The sequence below is a fragment of the Etheostoma cragini genome, chromosome 24 (genome assembly GCF_013103735.1).
Source record: "Etheostoma cragini isolate CJK2018 chromosome 24, CSU_Ecrag_1.0, whole genome shotgun sequence".
Taxonomy (NCBI): Eukaryota; Metazoa; Chordata; class Actinopteri; order Perciformes; family Percidae; genus Etheostoma; species Etheostoma cragini.
In genome coordinates, this window is record NC_048430.1 from 874496 (window position 1) to 893978 (window position 19483).

General features: G+C 41.9%; 2 protein-coding genes across 3 annotated transcripts; both read right to left on the reverse strand.

Moving 5' to 3' along the window:
* Positions 1-668: 668 nt before the first annotated feature.
* On the reverse strand, positions 669-11139 carry pwp2h (PWP2 small subunit processome component). Its single transcript, XM_034864425.1, has 21 exons — positions 10962-11139; positions 10392-10504; positions 10101-10195; positions 8969-9068; positions 8251-8394; positions 8033-8168; positions 7278-7507; positions 6758-6901; positions 6576-6646; positions 6350-6486; positions 5625-5773; positions 4488-4635; positions 3782-3932; positions 3435-3615; positions 3167-3314; positions 2887-2995; positions 2544-2609; positions 2060-2278; positions 1393-1543; positions 1210-1284; positions 669-977 (listed from the first exon to the last, which is right to left on the reverse strand). Exons 1-21 carry the CDS (start codon positions 10977-10979, stop codon positions 812-814), a joined length of 2751 nt encoding a protein of 916 aa, XP_034720316.1. The 5' UTR covers positions 10980-11139; the 3' UTR covers positions 669-811.
* Positions 11140-12160: 1021 nt separating this feature from the next.
* pjvk (pejvakin) lies at positions 12161-16918 on the reverse strand. 2 transcript variants are annotated; one of them, XM_034864524.1, is made up of 6 exons: positions 16708-16918; positions 15550-15745; positions 14759-14900; positions 13698-13815; positions 12673-12717; positions 12161-12547 (listed from the first exon to the last, which is right to left on the reverse strand). In XM_034864524.1, exons 1-6 carry the CDS (start codon positions 16916-16918, stop codon positions 12189-12191), a joined length of 1071 nt encoding a protein of 356 aa, XP_034720415.1. In that variant the 3' UTR covers positions 12161-12188. The 2 variants fall into 2 exon arrangements, with proteins under 2 accessions (XP_034720415.1, XP_034720417.1); XM_034864526.1 differs by lacking the exon at positions 12673-12717 and having other exon boundaries at positions 12161-12490.
* Between the last annotated feature and the right edge of the window lie 2565 nt (positions 16919-19483).

Consider the following 19483-nt stretch of genomic DNA (forward strand, 5'->3'; position numbering starts at 1 on the left):
GTCTATATAAAAGAGACTTCAGATACAGTACTAGGGGACCACTAAGGTCTATATAAAAGAGACTTCAGATACAGTACTGGGGGACCACTCAGGTCTAAAAAAAGGATCCAAAAAGCACCATATCATAGGACCCTTAAGGAAATGTCTCAGCCAGTCTGGGAACCAGCCAGATGCTCTGGTTGCCTAAAAAGCATCACCTGCACATCCCATCTTACATCTAACTTTTGTTTGTCCTAGACCACACAGGATTCTGCATTTGTGTGGTTGATTAGACCTCCGGTCCGGCTGGAAAGGGACTGAGCTCCGTGTCATGGGCGAGGCCCAATCAAGCCCCCACAGTCAGAGATAAAGTCTAATCAAAATAAGTAAAATCACCTTCATGCAGGATTTTAAAGGCCATGAACAAAGGTGTTTTGGAGTTAATCTGACTGATTGGACCTCTTCACAGTACGGTGTGGGTGTGTATGGACTGATTGATATCTTCTTGGATGTCATCTTAGGGCAGGGTAAATTACACCTTTATCATTCTCATAAGTAGAAAAGATGCGTGAGCTATTAAACTCCCGTCTAAGCTCCACCCCACCTGAGCAGAGTGTACTCAGACACCTGTGTGAGTGTTCAGAAGCTTTAACCAAACCGAATACAGGCCAAAGAAAACATTAAACACACACATTTACATGTATTTAATAAAAAAAACTCATAAAAATGATAATGTTTTTGAAGTAGACACAAATCTGATCACTGTTACAGTCCAACATTATTTTTCTTCATTTGCAGAGACGTCGTCCATGTTGGTGGATTGGCTTAAGATTTACAGCATCAAGTCTGCATCCTCCAAGGAGGCCACGCTCATCTCCTCAGACAGCTCTTCCTCTTCCTCCTCCTCCCCCCCCTCATCCTCCTCAGCTGCTCTCTTCAGCCCCCTCTGCTTCGACAGGGCCGCAGCGTAGCGAATGTTAAACATGTTAAAGTCACACCTGCACAAAGAAAACAAAATATGGGTTCACAGGGGCCAATTGTACCATAAAATGAAGAATAATACGACACTAAAGGAACAAAGACAGGGTAATGTATGGGAAAATACCTAGTTAAACCTTTAAAAAATGCACTTAATGTCATTCCTGATATGTATATACTGCATAATTACAGTAGTTTGCTAATTAACTGTTAATTCAGCTCAACAGTGAGACAGTGAGGGTTGAGACTTACAGTTTGGACAGATTGTCAAAGTGTCTCTGGATGCTCTTCTGCAGCGCCTGGAGCGTGGGCAGTATGGCTCCGGACCTGCACCCCAGATGAAGATAAGGTCACTCACAACTACATGGAGACAGCACTTGAGCCGGAGCTTGATAAAACTAATTCCTAGGTAGTAGCAAGGGACTGAGACCAGACCTGTTCTTGAGTTTCTGTCCATGCAGCATGAGCAGGCTCTGGACCCAGGTCATGTAGAACTGCAGGTGGCCGGACTTCTCCAAACTCGCCGCCAGGAAGCCCAGCAGCTTCTCCACGTAAATGTCAGGAAGAGAGCCGCAGACTACCGGGACTGGAACACAAACAATCCTCGTTATTCATCAGTTTTAGAAGCAGGAAATTAATTGATAGGTTTGTGCATTGTTTGGTTTTTTAAACAAACCGGTGATTAAACAATACTTTTAAAACAGTGCCGGCACATGAACCAAAATATATATAATATATTTATAATATAAAATATTTAAAAAAGGATCACAAAACGACCGTTGGTGATAATGAAGAACGGCTTATTCATTGCTAAGGCCATATGGTCTTAATTAAACAATTGTTTAATAATGTAATAACATTAGCTTATACCAATGACTTATTTCACCAGTAAATTGCTGGTAAACGACAAAAAAAGAGCACCAGATGGGAAAAGGGTATTTTACAATAAGTTTAAATGCACCACAAGGCTGGCGAGAGTCAAGTGGACGCAGCGTCTGGGTTGTTTTTCCAATAACGGCAGCTGCAGCTGCAGACTATTGGCCCCGCCTTTTGGTTCCCGACCCTGTTCATAGACACGTTAAAAACAGGCCCGTTCACTCACTCTGCTCGTGCGGCACCGTTTCCAACACTTCCTGCTTGAGGGCTTTTTCGTTGAGTCTGAACGCCAGGACGATGGCCGGCGCCCACTCCTGGAGCCGCAGCTGCTTACGTATGCTGGCCGGCGTCACATCCAGGTCCAGGTCGTATGGGTCAAAGACCAGAGACCCATCGAGGGAGTAGACCAGCAGGCCCTCGGTGGTGGTGGCCGCCCAGCTACGCCCTGACAGAAGATGGAAACACTTTAAAACTACTACCCAACAGCAGTGTCCCTTGGATCTTCTTCAAAACATAAAAACATGGTGACATTTCATCCTTAATGTTGGTTTCCTGACAGCTGCATTTAAAGTATGACATGGGGACTGCAGATCTGCATTAAAGTTGATAGGACTGAAAAACAAAAACCCTTTTTTATATTTTCAAAACATAAGCAACCTTTTTATCTCTTTTGTCAGACTTTACTCTAACTGACTAAATTTGCTACCTACCAGTAGGGGAGAACCGCAGCGAGCTCACTCTGATCTCCGGCTTAAAGTGTCGAGAACTCATATCACCTGTGAGGATCAACACAAAGAACAAAAATAAACAAGATGTATGTGAAATTAACTGAAGTAAGAACATCGAGGTAAGCCGAGCAACTACATGAGGGATTTAGGAAACAAGACATGAAGTCTCCAAGAAACATTAAAAAGGGATTTTAGACAGATGTCTTTGTCTTCGCACCTGTGGGACTGCAAATTCCTTACCCTCTATTTGGATTAACACAGTACTCTATACGTTATATACTCATACTACTAACAGCTGGTCTAAGTGTTGAAGTGAGCATGGTACCTCTCCTGACTCCAGGGAGGCTGATGTTGACCCCGTCTCCGTCTCCAGCTCCCTCGTCCACCAGAGCCAGGCTGCCAAACTCAGTCATCTTCCGTCGGTCCAGGAACTCCTGAAGGCAACGTAAGACCACATATGGTGAAGTTCAAGGACCTAGTAAGTCTGTTTGTTATCACTGGTTTAAATCCCAGTTGGCCCAGGAAACATCAAACAACCACACACTTTAAATGGACTATTTAACTATAGTTTTCTCTGTATCTACAGGTGACAGCAGTTGCCGTACCTCCATGGCATCAAAGGACAGGTTGCAAGAGATCTCAAACTTCTTCATGAGCATCTGCTCTTTGACGTTGTAGATGCAGACAAACTTGGACTGGCCTCCCGCCAAAACCGACTCTCCATCTGCCGAGTAGCACAGCGACGTGAAGGACCTGGATGCACAAAAAGCAGAAAACGCATCCTGAATCATAAATTCCACAAAAAAGCCATCAAATCTGACTTTTTCTCTCCGGATTGGAAGAAAAGGAAATAAGTGCAGTCCTCTCACTCACTTGCCCTTGGCGGACTGCTTGGCTGTGATTTTATCCGTCTCTTTGCGGCCCGTCTCCAGGTCGTGGCGTCCGGCCACGGAGCCGGTTTGTGTGGCTGCTTGGGGGTTCCAGAAAGAGATCTCACCGTTCAAAGTGGCCACAGCCAACTCCTGACCATCCGGCCGGTAAGTTACGGCCAAACCTGACAAACACACACACAAGCTCACTTACATTATCCATTGCAAAAAGGTTCTCGGTCCGCTGGTAAAGTTCCTGCAGTGGGAACGCCCTATGTGTGTCTAGAAATACACTCTGGAGCTAGGCTGCCCCCTAGTGGCAGTGTAAAAAGACAATGGGATAGTTTATACCATCAGAGCTGAGAGGAAGGGTTTCTTTGACCTGCCAGCTGTCCAACATGTCCCACAGCCGGATGGTGCGGTCCCACGAGGCGCTGGCCAGGATCGACTGGACTGGACTGAAACAAAGGCAGCTGACCGGACCCTCGTGACCCCCGAGGACCTGGTCAGTAACAGGGAGGAGGCGGGCAGGTGAATAAGAGCTAGAGCTGGACAATTAATGTTAATTTGATCTAAATCACAATATGGACTAGTGCAGTATCTAAATATTTGTTAAAGGCAATGAATGAATGGTCGACCCATTCTGGATGAAGTATTGTGGTGCTGCATCCCGGCCTGAAAATCCTATCCTACAGACTGAAGAAAAAAATGTCCTTTAGTACAGATCCTCGCCAAAAAAAAAACAACTACACTATAATCATTTCTATTTTTTAAGTTGAAATTGAAGTTGGGTTGAAATGTCTTTAATGTCCCAAAGGTGCAATTCTGTTCACATGGTTAATATGTAGCCAATACATAACCATTAGCACAAAAAAGCACATGAAAACATAAAATAGTAAATAATTTTATATTTCAGAATGAAAATGACAATACAAAAATGATCATTCACGCCAATGTCGGGACTCATACCACAATCCCAATAACAGTCGGGTTTAATAAGAGCATATTTAAACAAAAGCCCCATTTCTATACGGTTTTACAGTCATTATGGGCCTACCTCCAGCAGTCTCCCCGTCTGCATGGACCACAGGAAGATCTCAAAGGAGTCCTGGGCTCCTGCGCTCACCAGCTCCCCGCTGACATCCACTGCCAGGGAGGAGAACTGGGCAGGCCGAGGCGACGTGAACGTCCGGAAGTTTCTGTACCTGTAATAAATAAAACGTACACGCACAGGTTTAAAAGTCACATCTCTTTAGACACAGAAGGCATTCCAGTTCCCGGGTTTCCAAAACGATTTTCCATCTCCATCACATTTCTTAGGAAGTGAATAGTAATGGGCGATAGAAACGATATGCAATATAAACTATTCAAAACTGGCCTACGATAGAGATTTTAATTATATTATATTATATTATATCGGGATAATGCATGTTGATGATGCAATCTACCCACAAAATTTAGAGCTGCAACGCATCGTTGGCATCTTGAGTTAACGTGGCTGGAAGTGAAACGGAGGAGCTGGTGAAAAAGACCGGTACAGCACCCATTACCTGGACCTGGTTCGGATTTAAGCAGCTAGAGCGGACCTGTGGTCTAGGCCGCACCACAGAGCCTTTTATTAGCCTGGCAAGTCCCTATATAACGGCCGACTCACGGACACCAGCCGGTGTTTACAGACGTGCTACTTCCCCGCTGAACATACTGTCAAGTGTGTGTGTGTGTGTGTGTCACTGTTTTACACATATTACTGTCTATGGCATGGCACTACTGTACAGAACCTTTTATAATTGAAAACTTTATACGGAAAGTATCTTCCACATTCAAAAAAATTGTGCTTTCATTTTGCACTTTATTATGTTTTCATTTGCGTTTGCACTAAAAAGGGAAGAAACCCAACGCTTTTTCTCTGTTAAAGTCTCTGCAAATAGTGTTATAGTTATATATATATATATAAGAGTTTTGCACAATAAGTGTTCTCAAAACGACATACTACGTTTCTTTCTCTTTTAAAAAACAATACATTTAGAAGTTGGACTTTCCTTAAGGTTTATGCAATCTGTTCTGAAATGGTTCTATTATAATTTATATATTGTGATACATATCATTAGGGCAAGAGGCTGCAATGTATGTTGCAATCTGGATTTTAGGCTACATCGCCCCTCCCAAGACGTGAACCAGCTCCCCTGTGAGTCACCTGTGCAGGTCGAACGCTCTGACCGTCCCGTCCAGAGAAGCGCTGACGATGACGAAGCCGCTGGAGGTGAAGGTAACCTTGGTGACGCTGCTGCTGTGCTCTGTGAAGGTGACGAAGCAAAGGCCGCTGTTGGTGTTCCACACTTTGACCTGCGAATAGAAACCAATGTAAGCTATAATAATAAACCAATGTTTATTATATTGGAAATGAAAACCACAGTCTAAGTCAATGACACAAAAGGCATGAAAGAAAACATCTGTTTTAAGACTTTGGTGCATTTCTTTTTACATTTTTAGGCCACTGAAATAATAATATTACTTCTATTTTTTGTTAAAAAACATGAACAGGGTTTCTGCAGGTTTGACTAAGTCAAATGTAAGATCTTTATGAATAGATTTAAGAGCTAGATGGCAACATTAAAAAAAAAGAAAGACAAAAAATGTATGAAGAAAATGCAACATACAACATTATGTGTCTGAAAGAGACTCGCAGCAATAACAGGAAAGCTGATTGGCAGCAATATAAAGTGGTTTTACAACACGACATTAGACGGAAAGAAAAAAAATAACATTTCATTGAGAATTAGAGGAATATTAAGAAACCATTTAAGAACTAGGACACAAGAATTCAGAGAATTTAAGACTTTTAAGGCCTGAAATTTGGAGTTTGAATTTGTAGACCTTTAAAGACCCCGTGTGTGTCAGGGGAAAGTGTCGAGCACTAACTTTGCCATCGTCGCCTCCGGTTACGATGTACTGGCCGTCTGGCGAGTACGCCAGAGACGCCATGTTGTTGAAGTGTCCCTGCTGCTTGAAGACGTAGGACTCGCTCTGCCACTCCCACACCAGCAGCTGACCCATCCCTGAAACAACACTCACATTTTTTATAAAAACAGATAATTGAGGAGAAAAAACAAACAATGAAAAACACCCAGATGAAAAGACGCCTTACCCGAGCACCCAAAGCTGATCCAGTCTCCAGAGCTGTTGATAGACACTGAGGAGATTCTCTGGTCTGAAATACTGAAAGGAGAAGGAGAGTATTTTCTTCAAACCTACCTTACTAAAAACGTGCAACATGCATATTCTAGTCCTTTTGACTTTTGTCTCAACAAACCTGAGCTTTTCCCTTACCGTAGGGAGTGAATGAGGTTAAAGTCTGGGAGTTCGTGCAGGTGGAAGATCCCGGAGGCGAAGGCTGTGACCAGGATGTGGGTCGGCTTGTGGTAGGCGGCAGCTGTCAAGTTGTTGAAATCCCCCTCCTTGTTGAAGAAGTGTCTACAAGAGCAGACAAACAGCGAGACAGAGAGCTGCTTTTAACCTTCTGAGTACTTCATCTTCATGAGGACATTTATCTCTATCTTGTTGGGAAGGAACTTGTTTTTCAGTTCCTCAAGTTTTAATTAAAAAGGGTAAATGACTCCACGACACTAGCTTTAAGCAACACATGCTGATTTGCATGTATTATACATTAAGAACAGCCAAGGGACACATAAACCTGTGCTGCTCTGTGAAGAGCCAACATCCTAATGGAAAGCGGGCTGATGAGTATGAACATTTCAGTGCTCTGGCTGTGCCTGAGAGATAGGAATGAAACCCTGTTGCATGGCTTATTTTTGAGAAGTAAATACAAGTAAGACCAGATGTGGCTTACTTGCTCCTCTGCTTGTATCGAACGTTGTTGGTATTCTTCTCTTTGGGAGCTCCTGCTTTTCCTCTGATGACATCTCCCTCCTCTCCCTCCTTCTTTTCCTCCTCAGAGTCCTCTTCCTGCCCCGGCCTTGGGGCCTTGGGTTTCTCCTGGCTCTTCTTCAGGACGAGGCCGTCCAGCTCGGTGTCGCTCTCCCAGACACACAGTGTCCCGTCCTGGCTCACCGTGTACAGCTGGCGACACAGAAACAACACTCACTCATCAGAGTCCCCTTATTCAGGAGTTTTCCCTCTTATAAGTCTTTATGTGCAGCAACCGAGTTGTTTTTTTGGCAGCACTCAAGCCGAATGAATGTAAAAAGAGCCAAAAACGTTGAAAAATGATCAATCAAACTGAAAGGCTTTTCAGATTTAATGGTTGTAGTTGGATTTCTTTAGCAGGTTTTGTGCTTAAGTTCTCTGGCTGTATATATATATATATTTTTTTATCTGTGCTAGCGTGCCAACGTTTTAGACACAGATATGGTGAAAATAACGGTCCACATTTATGTCAAACTGCATTTGTCTTTAATTTAAAACCATCCCATTTTATTGAGGAAAGACCGGTAAACCCCTGAGCCAAATGTGCGCCCCTAAGTCTTCCACAAACTGAGTGAAACCCCTGATATATTAACATTTTCCTTTTTAATTTTCATACAAAACCACACGTGTCGTTTCAGATTAAATCACACAGTTAGTGCAAGGCGAAACCAGACTCACGTCCAGGCTGTCCTTCTCAAAGAAGCAGCCCACGACGACGTCCTTGTGCCCTCCCAGGGAGTAGTAGATGAGGTTGGCCCAGCGCTCGGCACCAAACACCCACGTTGACATGTCTCTGCTGCCCACCACGAAGCACCTGAAGGAGAAGGTCCCAACCGTGACATGTCTTTTTTCTCAGGGTTTTTACATGCTTGGATGTCTAATGAACTCGGACTCACTTGGAGTCGTCGGTCCAGTCGATGCAGGTGGTCTCATCGTACGGGCCGTAGTAGCTCTTGTCCAACACGAAGGCGTTGAACTCCCGCTGCTTCCCCGGAGCGTGGTACATCAGAGCCACGTTCTCCTTCGTAACAACGAACCTCCTGAAAGGGGAACCAACTTGATTTGATTTTGTATTAATCTCGAACAAACAGCATGTTGTAAAAGAAACAAACTAAATGAAATACTAACACAGAAATATCAGCTTTTAACAAACAGAAAAAAAGAGTCTAGGTTGGAGAAGCTGAGGTAGAAGCATAAAGCTTAACTTCTATAGTCCTGCCCCACTTCACAATATCATCATTATTACAGTAGGAGATATTCATATACAGCATACAAGACTGTAGGTCATACAACACTTACAACAACAACAACAACTACACACAGTTATGTTACATTTACATTTTTATATCCCAGTCTTCTCCTTTCTATATTGATCAAGTATTGTTTCTTTATTCTATTTTTGAACTGTATATAACAACTCTAGTTCAAGTACAAGAGTCTGTTTAAATATAAATGTCCCTCTTAGATCAAAGACCAGCATGATTTGGTCCCCTAAAAGAGTTGCAGGAAGTGACTGATGTTGGGACGAAATAAGTTACTTGATGATGTCACCTTGGGAACCAGGAGTTGTTCTGGTTTTTAACACTTGGTCAGATTCAGTTGAGACATCCTTACCTGCCGTCAGGTGAGAAGCGGACGCTGCTGACAGGCTTGTGGAAGTGGAAGTGATGGAGGACGGCTCGGGTGACGAGGCTGACCAACACCGCTGCGCCATCTGTGGGACACAAACACACATTTGGGTTTTTGCTGTTTTTTTGCAACAAGAGGACAATACCCACAAGCCATCTCTCTGATGAACAGCTGACTTCTTACCGTCAGTGTCAGGTTCAATTCTGGTCAATAACCCAGTAACACTGTCTCTATAGCACCTGCTCACTGGTTCCACTTATTTACTATTATTTATCATTCTCATATCTCACCTATTATTTACTATTTATTCATCATTCTCATATCTCACCTATTATTTACTATTTATTCATCATTCTCATATCTCACCTATTATTTACTATTTATTCATCATTCTCATATCTCACTTATAATTTACTATTTATTTATCATTCTCATATCTCACCTATTATTTGCTATTTATTTATCATTCTCATATCTCACCTATTATTTACTATTTATTCATCATTCTCATATCTCACCTATTATTTACTATTTATTCATCATTCTCATATCTCACTTATTATTTACTATTTATTCATCATTCTCATATCTCACTTATTATTTACTATTTATTCATCATTCTCATATCTCACTTATAATTTACTATTTATTTATCATTCTCATATCTCACTTATTATTTACTATTTATTCATCATTCTCATATCTCACCTATTATTTACTATTTATTCATCATTCTCATATCTCACCTATTATTTACTATTTATTCATCATTCTCATATCTCACTTATTATTTACTATTTATTCATCATTCTCACATCTCTCTTATTTGTTATTCATTCATCATTCTCATTTTCTATTTCAGAACTGTCCATAATGTTCATATACTGTTCATATTGTAATATAATAACATAATACTATTTATCCCAGTATCCTTGCACTTTACTCCATATTTAAATAATTTTTATTGAACTCTTTGTTCACTCATGCCTCTGTATTGTTCTGTTTAGAGTATGTTTATATTGTGTGTATATATTAGTGTGTTGATTCTGATTCTGATAACTCATGCGTAAGTTTATATATCACACATTAATAAAAGAAAGACAAAGTTTTATCTCACCTTCATCCACCACAACTGCTACGTTCCCATCAGGAGAGAGACCCACACATGTTATGTTCTTCGTAGTGGAGATGGGTAATGTCTCAGATGTGTTGCTACAGGAGACAAACGAAGAATTAAATCAGTTATGTTTTGACTTTTATGCTTATGATGGTGAGCTTACATTTACCAGCAGGTCACACCATCACGCATTATGTACTTCTGCACAGCATCCACGTGTCATATCAAGCAGGACTACTGATGACAGCATTACCGATTCAACATTTAATCATGGATTTGATTAGGACTTACTTCTTCAGGTCGAAGACTGAGATTCGGTTCCCAACCGGACTGATCACAGCGTTGCCATCTTTAGAGAAACTCAAATTCCCCTGACGATAGACTGCTCCCAGCAGATTGGAAAACTACAATAAAGAGACAGGTTTTTATTTATTTTTTAATATCACATAACGTTTTAAGCCGCTATTTGTGTATAGGTAGGGAGAGAACTTCATCCGGGAACTTCATTCAAAAATATGAGAGTTTAACAGTATCTTGCAAATCTAAATGCAATGACTTCAACCCCCTTCATAAAACAGCAACGTGTTATGATAAACTTAGGACTTCGTTATTAGTAGCTAAGTTGTTATTTTAGTATAAAACCGTAAAAACGATTTAATTACATCATTAAATGCAGCCGAACTTAAGTGTGTATGTTGCCACTTTACATAATAAAAACCCGTATATATGCAACACGATTCTTTCCCTTTACCGATATTAAATGACATATTTAACACTTTTTGAATTTAGTCTGGTGTGCAGACCTCTCCCAAACATAACTCCATGTCAAGCTAGCTAGCTAGTTAGCAGTGACGTACTTACCCTGTATGCAAACTTCATTTTAATAAATGTCCTTTAAAATGTACGCATTGATAGCTTTAATTATGTATATATCTCCGTAGAAGCGTAAATATAGGACTAATATTACACATGCTTCTTCCTCCCCTGGCCCACACGTGTCTGCATATTGTTGACACTCGACACTTCCGGTTTGGAATGAGTTGACCCTAAACCACGGCGCCCTCTAGCGGCAGGAGGGGGAACGAGCTCTACCGATTCATGATTTACAATCATACCGATTAGAAAAGTTTGATATTTTATTGACCATAAATACATTTGTTTTTGTGATCTCTTAAATTCCTAGTAAAAAACACATGTTTTATTTTTATTTATTTGGTTTATTTTGGCTCGGATGGTGTCACCAATATCACACAAACACAAATGTCATATCTTTATATTGTGGGACTATATACTGTATTTTTACCAATTTTAATTCACATTTAACCTATAGAATATAACATTTAGGCGTTTATTATACTTTATCAAACTTCATTATAAGTGGATTACCTACATTTGTGTGAGATCAGGTCCAGGTTCTGCAGCCTCCGTCATGTAAATAAACTCACATGTGCACCTGAGGCCAACCTGCTGTCTGGAAGGATTTCAGTATCTTCAAGTATTAACCTTTAAATAGGTCATTTTAGAAACAGCAGTAACAAGGTAACACTTCAAGAATTACCTTATTAGCTTAAAATGAAACATGTACATTGTCATTATAGAATTGGCACTCTCCTTCACAAATAAAAACTCAAATTTTCATCAAAGTGAAACAATCCATACTGCACACACACTGAACAGTGAAAACAAAAGGTCCTGCTCAAAATCATCACACAGACGACGCTGGCCTCTACATGATCCCTCCTGTGCTTTTACACCCAACACCCCACTGAATAATTTAGCATCAGGCAGCTGCAATACACACACACACGCACACACACACACACACACACACACAGACACAGCAGCACACATGTAGAAATGTGTCATTGCCAAAGGTGCACTGAGAGCGATACTGTACGCCATACCACAAACAGCTGATATCAGAGTTTCTCTCCATGTATGTTTTACTGGCTGTTGCTGAGGAGGATTGAGGTGTTGTGGTTCAGTACAAAGTCCAGTCCAGGTCCAGTTTTTGACTTTTATTTGAAATATTACAGAAACAAGCATTTTAAAAAAAACATGAGAAATTGACCACATGCCTTTCTCCTTTCACCTGAGCGTTTTGTGCCAGAGGTCGAAACAGGGCACCACGTGCAGCCGGACATACTTCAGACCCCCGGTGGTGCACTCGAGACAGCCGTAAACCGTTTCCCGCTTCTGGTTGCCCATGCCGCAGAGTGCACAGGGCCCCTTGGGGATGTTGTGTTTGAGGAGGTTGACCCGCGTGTGGGAGCTCTCTCTCAGGTAGGCGGTGGACACGTCCGTCATGCTGGCGGCTTTCTCGTAGTAGTCGGTGACCATGTCGTCCATGTATGTGTCGGAGTGGGTTAGCTCCTCGAATGTCTGGTTGTCTGCACAGTGGGTGGACGAGGCAAACAAAGCAGTAAGTAAAGTGAACGTACGAGTTTTATTATGCAAGAGGTTGTTACCCTACCTGCTCTGAAGGGGCTTCCATAGATGATTCCAGACAGGAAGCGGCGCAGTCGGCCCATGGAGAAGTGACCGATGAACCCCCCGAGCTGCTCCCTGATCTGCTCCCGCTCAAATCCACCCTGAGACTCCGGGGCCACGCAGATATCTGACGGAGGAAGAAGATGTCAGTTCACAGATTTGATCTCTACGGGAGTTTCCAAGACGCAAATTAGGGCCAAATACTTTCCCAATTAAGCATTTGGTCGATAAAACGCCAGCACGATTTCCCGGGGGCTAAGTAGAGGTCCTAAATTGTAAAGCCGATGATTTACACCCAGATGGCTGCAGACACGTTGATTTGTTAAACTGATGAACCCATTAACGCTGCGTTTTCAGCACCATGCACCTTCTCTTGATGGAATTAGCTCTAATGGTGGACCTCTCCCTTTGCATGAGAGGTAGTGTAATAAATGCCCACATGTTCCATTATATTTCTAGCTGAAGAGCAAATAACTTCCTAAAATAAGATCCTGGCGGCAGTAAGTGTCTCTTCTTTTGTGCCCAACTTGGCAGCAAACATTGTGCCATCACTTGTCCTCAAACCAGGTCTGGAGAACCCTGGAGGGACTTAAACCTCAATCTTCTGATCCGAAGCCGGACAACTCGCCCATTAGGTCACATGGTCAGAAAATTAGACTTACATAATAGAAATATTTAGCTGTTTACAATGTGATTTCTGACATAATGCCACATAACTCTAGAGAAAGAAAGATCCTTTTATAGTAAGATAAGAATATTTGGCATCAAGCGTGCCGAGGAGCCTCAGATGTTGATGCTCACGTTTCTTTTCATTTGAGACGCAGCTTTCAACCATGATGGGTTTCAAGCCTTCAATTTTCTCACAATTGACATACTTTCATTAAGTGCCCTGTTACTTTGATCTGTCTGCAGTGGATTAAAGTTGGAGTAAGCAAAACCTCAGAAAACCTTTTTATTCAAAGCTCTAAGCTTCATTTAGTGGTTCCTGTGATGCTTGCAACAGAAGAATCTTTACTTTAATTTCCCCCTAATTCCTCTAATGAGAAGCAATTCTGTGTAGTTTTACCACAAATCATTTAAATAAAAGATGCAGGTGTGTGTTCCTACCAAGTCGTCCGTCCAGCCGGACAAACAGCTCACAGATGCTGAATGCGATGGTGGTGTGAGCCGGAATGACGATGGCCTTGTCTCGACCTTTAGGGTTCCTTCCATCGTCGATCTGAAACTGCAGAAACAGGAAGCTGAGGGACTCTCCATGAGATAAGAATCGGCATTTTGAGCCAAATCACGGCGAGGATTTCACCTGAAAACCTCAATTTCTTGATTGAGATATTTCAGTGTGTAGCATTCACAGACAATCCATACAAATGACACATAAAGGATAATAGTTGATGTCAAAACTTAGCATGACAATACGTAACGAAGGGCCTTTTCATTAGTAATATTTTATAGCATCAGTATGTGCTCTTATGTTACTGGTAAGTGAAATAAAGCACACATTTTTAATGTTTATTAAAACATATGAATTTGTCACGTGGCTGTTGCAGCTAGTGTGAGGCTAGCCCTGTCAGGACAAACACATGCACTCAGTTTGCTAGTTAGGTTACCTAAACATGCTAAATGAGCTGTAAATGTCCAACTACGCAGCCATTCTAACAGTAACCCAGGTAGAGGATAGTCACAAAGAAGAAATGTCATCTAAACAGTTTAAATTTGCAACATGTGACTAACCCTAGAGCATGTCAACATGATCAAGGGTGTGTTTCATTGGTAATGAATGAACTACAAAGCCAACTATTTCATGATGGAAAGAGCTATTGATCTTGGGACGTTTTAAATAAAGGATGAATAAAAGGTATTACGCATGGTAGGGGGCTAGTACAAAGACCTGGGCCCTGTAGCATGGCATCTTCTGTAGGCCCCTCCCAGCATGCATAGCCATGCATTCTAGCATCTTTTTGGGCCCTCCTCACATGGGGGTCATCTGTACTCGGTCCCCATTTCCCCCAGTCCAACGCCCCTGTGCCGTCCAGACCATAAACCATTACATTACCAGTGTCTCCAGTAGATTCCACTGTGTTTAACACAACCATGGCAGTATGGTGTGTGTGGCATTCCCAAAAGTGAGCCCAATGAACACAGTGTGTGTGTGTGTGTGTGGTGTGTACCCTCATGGTGGTCCCCCTCATGCCGGCGTGGACGGTCAGGGAGCACTGGCGTGTGGTGCGGATGCTCTCCACAACGACACACAGGACGGTCCGACCGCTCTCCCTGGACTGGCGAACCAGGCAGTGATCCAGGTCTACTTTCCTGAGATGAAATTTGTCATTTATTCGTGTACTTTTGAGGCTAAAACCAATTTTTCCAACACAATAAACCTCACTCAAGACAGTCCTGCATTGTGGTCTGGTATGTGGACCCTGTACTGCACATGTGTGCCAGTGTAGAATAACATAATCATTTATTCATCCTAACAGGGAGGAACCCATCTTCTCACGTTCCTTCTGTCACAATTAGGTCAAAGGTCAGCTATCGACTCATAGCCTGTGTTAGGAAACATTCAGTATGCATCTCTTTAAATATCAAATTTACACGGTAAACAGACAGTTGATTCTTTATGAGATAAAACTTTACTGTCTGTCCACCCAGAACATTTTCATGGATGGTAGATTTGAGACGGCCCCACGTACACACACACACACACACACACACACACACACACACACACACACACACACACGCACACACACACCACACCCAAACATGCAATATAAATGATTGTTGTGACACTTCTCCCTACATCTCTCCCTTTAAAAGGATAAATAATTAATGAAAAATAGATATTTCCACTTGGTTATCAATGAATCATTGCAGAGTTGGCACTTCATCTTCATCAGCCTGAAGTGACACCATGCCTGATGATGATGTTGCCCTGGCAACCAGCCGTGTGCCGTGTTACCTGGAGTGCAGCTCCCGCAGTAAGGTGGGCACCTCCAGCTCGTGTTTGGTCACGATGCCGAACGAGGCCTTGACGGCCACGGAGTCGGACCCGCTGATGTTGAAGCCCACGTCGTTCATCAGGTGGTTTCCCAACCGGCCGCCGAGGGCCACGTCAGACTTGTCCTCGTAGTTGAGGAGTTGATAGGAAGACACTCCTGTTTCAGAATGAATAAAAGAACTTTTGGGATCAACTTCTGCTACGACATATTGCTAATATTTACATCTTCCACATCAACATCTACGTTCTGCTTCTTTATACTTCTGTCCTTATCTCATTTAAAGGGAATTATTGTGCTTTTTACCCCAATATAGGCTACATGTGGCAGTAAGTAAGTAACTCTAGAAATATTACATCTTGAATTCAAACATGATGAAACTAAACATGTAATATAATTAAAATTAGCTCCATCCACAAGAGTAAAATGCTACTTGATGATTTAATATATAATAGTGCGCTCCAAGGGGCTTTTTTTCTGCATACTTTGACTTTTGATCAATAAAGTACATTTTGCTGATACTTTAGTACTTTTAGTTTCAATGCAGGGCTTTTACTTTACTGCTACTTTCTTCCCTTGTGGACACAGTAATTACTCAGTGAATCACAGAAAGTGAATCTAGTCTCATTGAGAAAGCCAACAAACTAATGTGCTAATTGTGGACTTTATGGCTGATTTAACATAAAAGACTAAATTAGCCTTATATTGTCAGACCAGAGTAAATTAGAAGTGTGTTGGGGCTTAAACTCCTAACACAATCAAAGGAAATTGAGGATATTAAGTTATATTGTAACCCTTAAACCTTTACTGACCCACTTGTCAGCCATTGCAAACCCATGATGTGCACAGAACTTTGTCTAAAACGCAAGTGGAGATCCTATCAAATGTGTCAGGTTCATTTTGGGGGGCAAATGTGTTTAAAATGATGCATGAGGCATCTAGAATATCCACATTTGATAGAATGATGCAACCATAAAAATTTGAGTATTCAAAAGTACTTAAAATTCATTTAAGCTACTTGGAAGGGGGCAACATAAAAAAAACTATGTCAACAAAGCCAGATTTAATATATTTCACAACAAATACTGAAAAATTGATTGTGACTGGTTTGATTTCTCTACCTGCCGTGATCTCTTTCTCCCCCACCAGGATGTCTTTCAGTGAGAAGGGGGTCGATGCGTACTTGTTCTTCTTCCAGAAATGCCTCTTCCTCTTCCTGGTAACCAGGCTGAGGGGCTGGTAGCGGTCGGCCTCGCTCAGGCTCGGGACGGGGATCAACCTCCCGGTGTCCCCAACCTGCTTCACAAAGTTCTTAGCGGCTGCTGTGAACATGTTGACACTGTAGATCCACAGGTGTCAAAACCAGGTAAATAAGAATATTGTCCCTCTGAGACAATGCAATGCAAAGTCACACAATTGTCAGGTTGATTTGCTGGTCCTGTTTGGGGAGCTGCTCTTCTCAAAGGGGAAGTTAATTCTGGAGTGTTCTTTCAGACTCGTGAAATGTTAAATAATGCAGGCGGTGTGTAAGGGAATATGGTGACTGTGGATGCAGAGGATGCATGTTTACCTATCAGGTCACTGCAGGCCTGCAGCTTCCTGTCATGTGACAAATGAGGTGGGAAAACACAACAAACTATTGGAGCATTTCTCACACTTATTAGCAGCACGCTGTCTCTAACTGCTGACTAAAGTCTGAGCTACGAATGTGAGTCTTATTCTGGATAGTAGCTACATGTTCCCCTTCGACGTACATGAAACATCGGCTTTGGCAATGAACGCCTGTAAAAGCTTTTTTTTCAGCGATGTCTCTTAGGAATATTTTTTGTAAGAGCTAATGTTTTTTCATAGCAGCTTTATTTTGTTGTTGGATGATGTCCACCTTTTAAGTCCAGCTTCTATACTTAGTGTGTGTGTGTGTGTGTGTGTGTGTGTGTGTGTGTGTGTGCGTCCTGCATGCATGATCATGGGCTGATCTCTCCTGTGGTTACACTGCTGTCTAGTCTCCACATCCAGAAATAGCCAGTGTGTTTTTAGGTTTTAAATGCTACTTGTCCGAAAGCTTCTCTTTCTTACCAAGAGAGCTGAGGTCAGTAATATTTTTCTATACATTACACTCCCTGTAATTTCTCAACGTCTTGGCCAAAAGAGGACTTGTAGTTTCTTGGAAGCTGTATAAGAAATCAGCACACTGCAATTTACACTCAGGCGTGCAGCCAGGAATTTCAGCGTTGAATTTTAGTTTTCTCCGAACCTCATGATGTTCACCAAAGTGGATTATCAGTAAGCTTTCACCTGGAATCACCTGCTCAGACTTTTAAAGGGAAAAAGCAGCGAGTGCAGGTGATAAATAGTATCTTTACAAGTGTGACATGTTCTGTAAAGGTGAAGAAATTCACACAGCTCTGCACAACACATTTCAACATGCAACTAAACAATGTGGACAGCTTTCACAGACCAGTGCAATCATGGTTCATGGTGAATAATTTAACTGTTTGCACTGTGATACAAGTACAGCTTTTAAACCAAAAACAAACAGTAGTGGAATAATTGAAGGATAACCTTTCTAACCACCAGTTAATCACACTGCATTAAAAAAAAACATGGATGTACGGAAGCTGAGCTCCTTGTCTGACAGATGAACGGTCTTCCCATTTGCTTCAGTTTGTGTCCCGCGTGGCTCTCTGACTCTCTAATGTGTAAACCAGTCTGTTCTGAAAACATTTCCTGACCAGAAGTTGTTACAGGAAGGGAAACAAGTGAAATGCACCTCATCCACTCACATAAATGCAATTTTAGGAAGGCTTTGATAGCTTAGATCAAGTGAAAGTCACTGGTTGAGAATATTTCTGTGCACGAGACTACGGCCAAGGAGTCTGGTTTGTTTTGTTCTCCACCTCCGGGACATCACCTCAGGGACCGGCGGCCTGCTCGACGCGCCGACTTGGCAGGACTCTGCCCTGGAAAACACATCAGATGGATGTAACATGCACATTGTAAACCACTCAAGCCGAAGCACGCAGATTAAGCTCAGCAGGAATTTCAGGAAGATGGCAAAATAAACACACAAAGCTCTTTATTTTGGTCTGAAGGTTGCTTTATTATCAACATCAATATTGTCACAGGTACAACAATTCATTGATTTTGGAGTTAATTCAGCTTTGGTTTTGGGATATAATGTGTAAACAAACACCTCCTTTATGCAGTTTTTAAACTATTGGCTTATTATTAAACAAGCTTTAACTGGATCTTGGGTGCATGCATTTGTTTTGTGGCCACTTGGGGGCGGCACAACAAGCTGTGAGCACAACACTGACATATCACTTCCTACAGTTTTTTGGCTAATATGTTATCATGCGATTAGCATCTATTTGAAGTCATGTCAGTGATCTGGATAATGTGGTTCACCATTCTTTTAGCCCTTTTTTTTGGCTCCTGAGTGAAATATTTGGCTAATAGCAGTCGTTGCTCTGTCTTAGCTAGTCGCTTACGTTGTCTGTCTGCCATTTGGTGCTGGGCTGGTAGAAGTATCACATATCCTTCACTAAAAAAAGCCCCCCACTGCTGCTGAAACAAGGCTGATAAGAGCTGTGACAATGAACCAAAACTATTAAAGTTGCGGGCCATAAAAACAACCCAAACAATTAGCCAAAAGATGCTTATGTGCTGCAGAGTGGGTGATCATTTTCACTACGAGGGACTCCTTTCACATTGCACATTGTCACTTCATCCATTGTTAATGCAAAAACAAATTTGATCGGAGCAGCTTTAATTAAAGCCGGTAGTAAAACTTAAAATTAGAGGAGGATGTAAGGATTTTTCCCATCTGCAGACATAGAGGATTGGAGCCCAAGATCTAGACATCTAAACCCCTTTTATTATGTCACAACAAAAAGT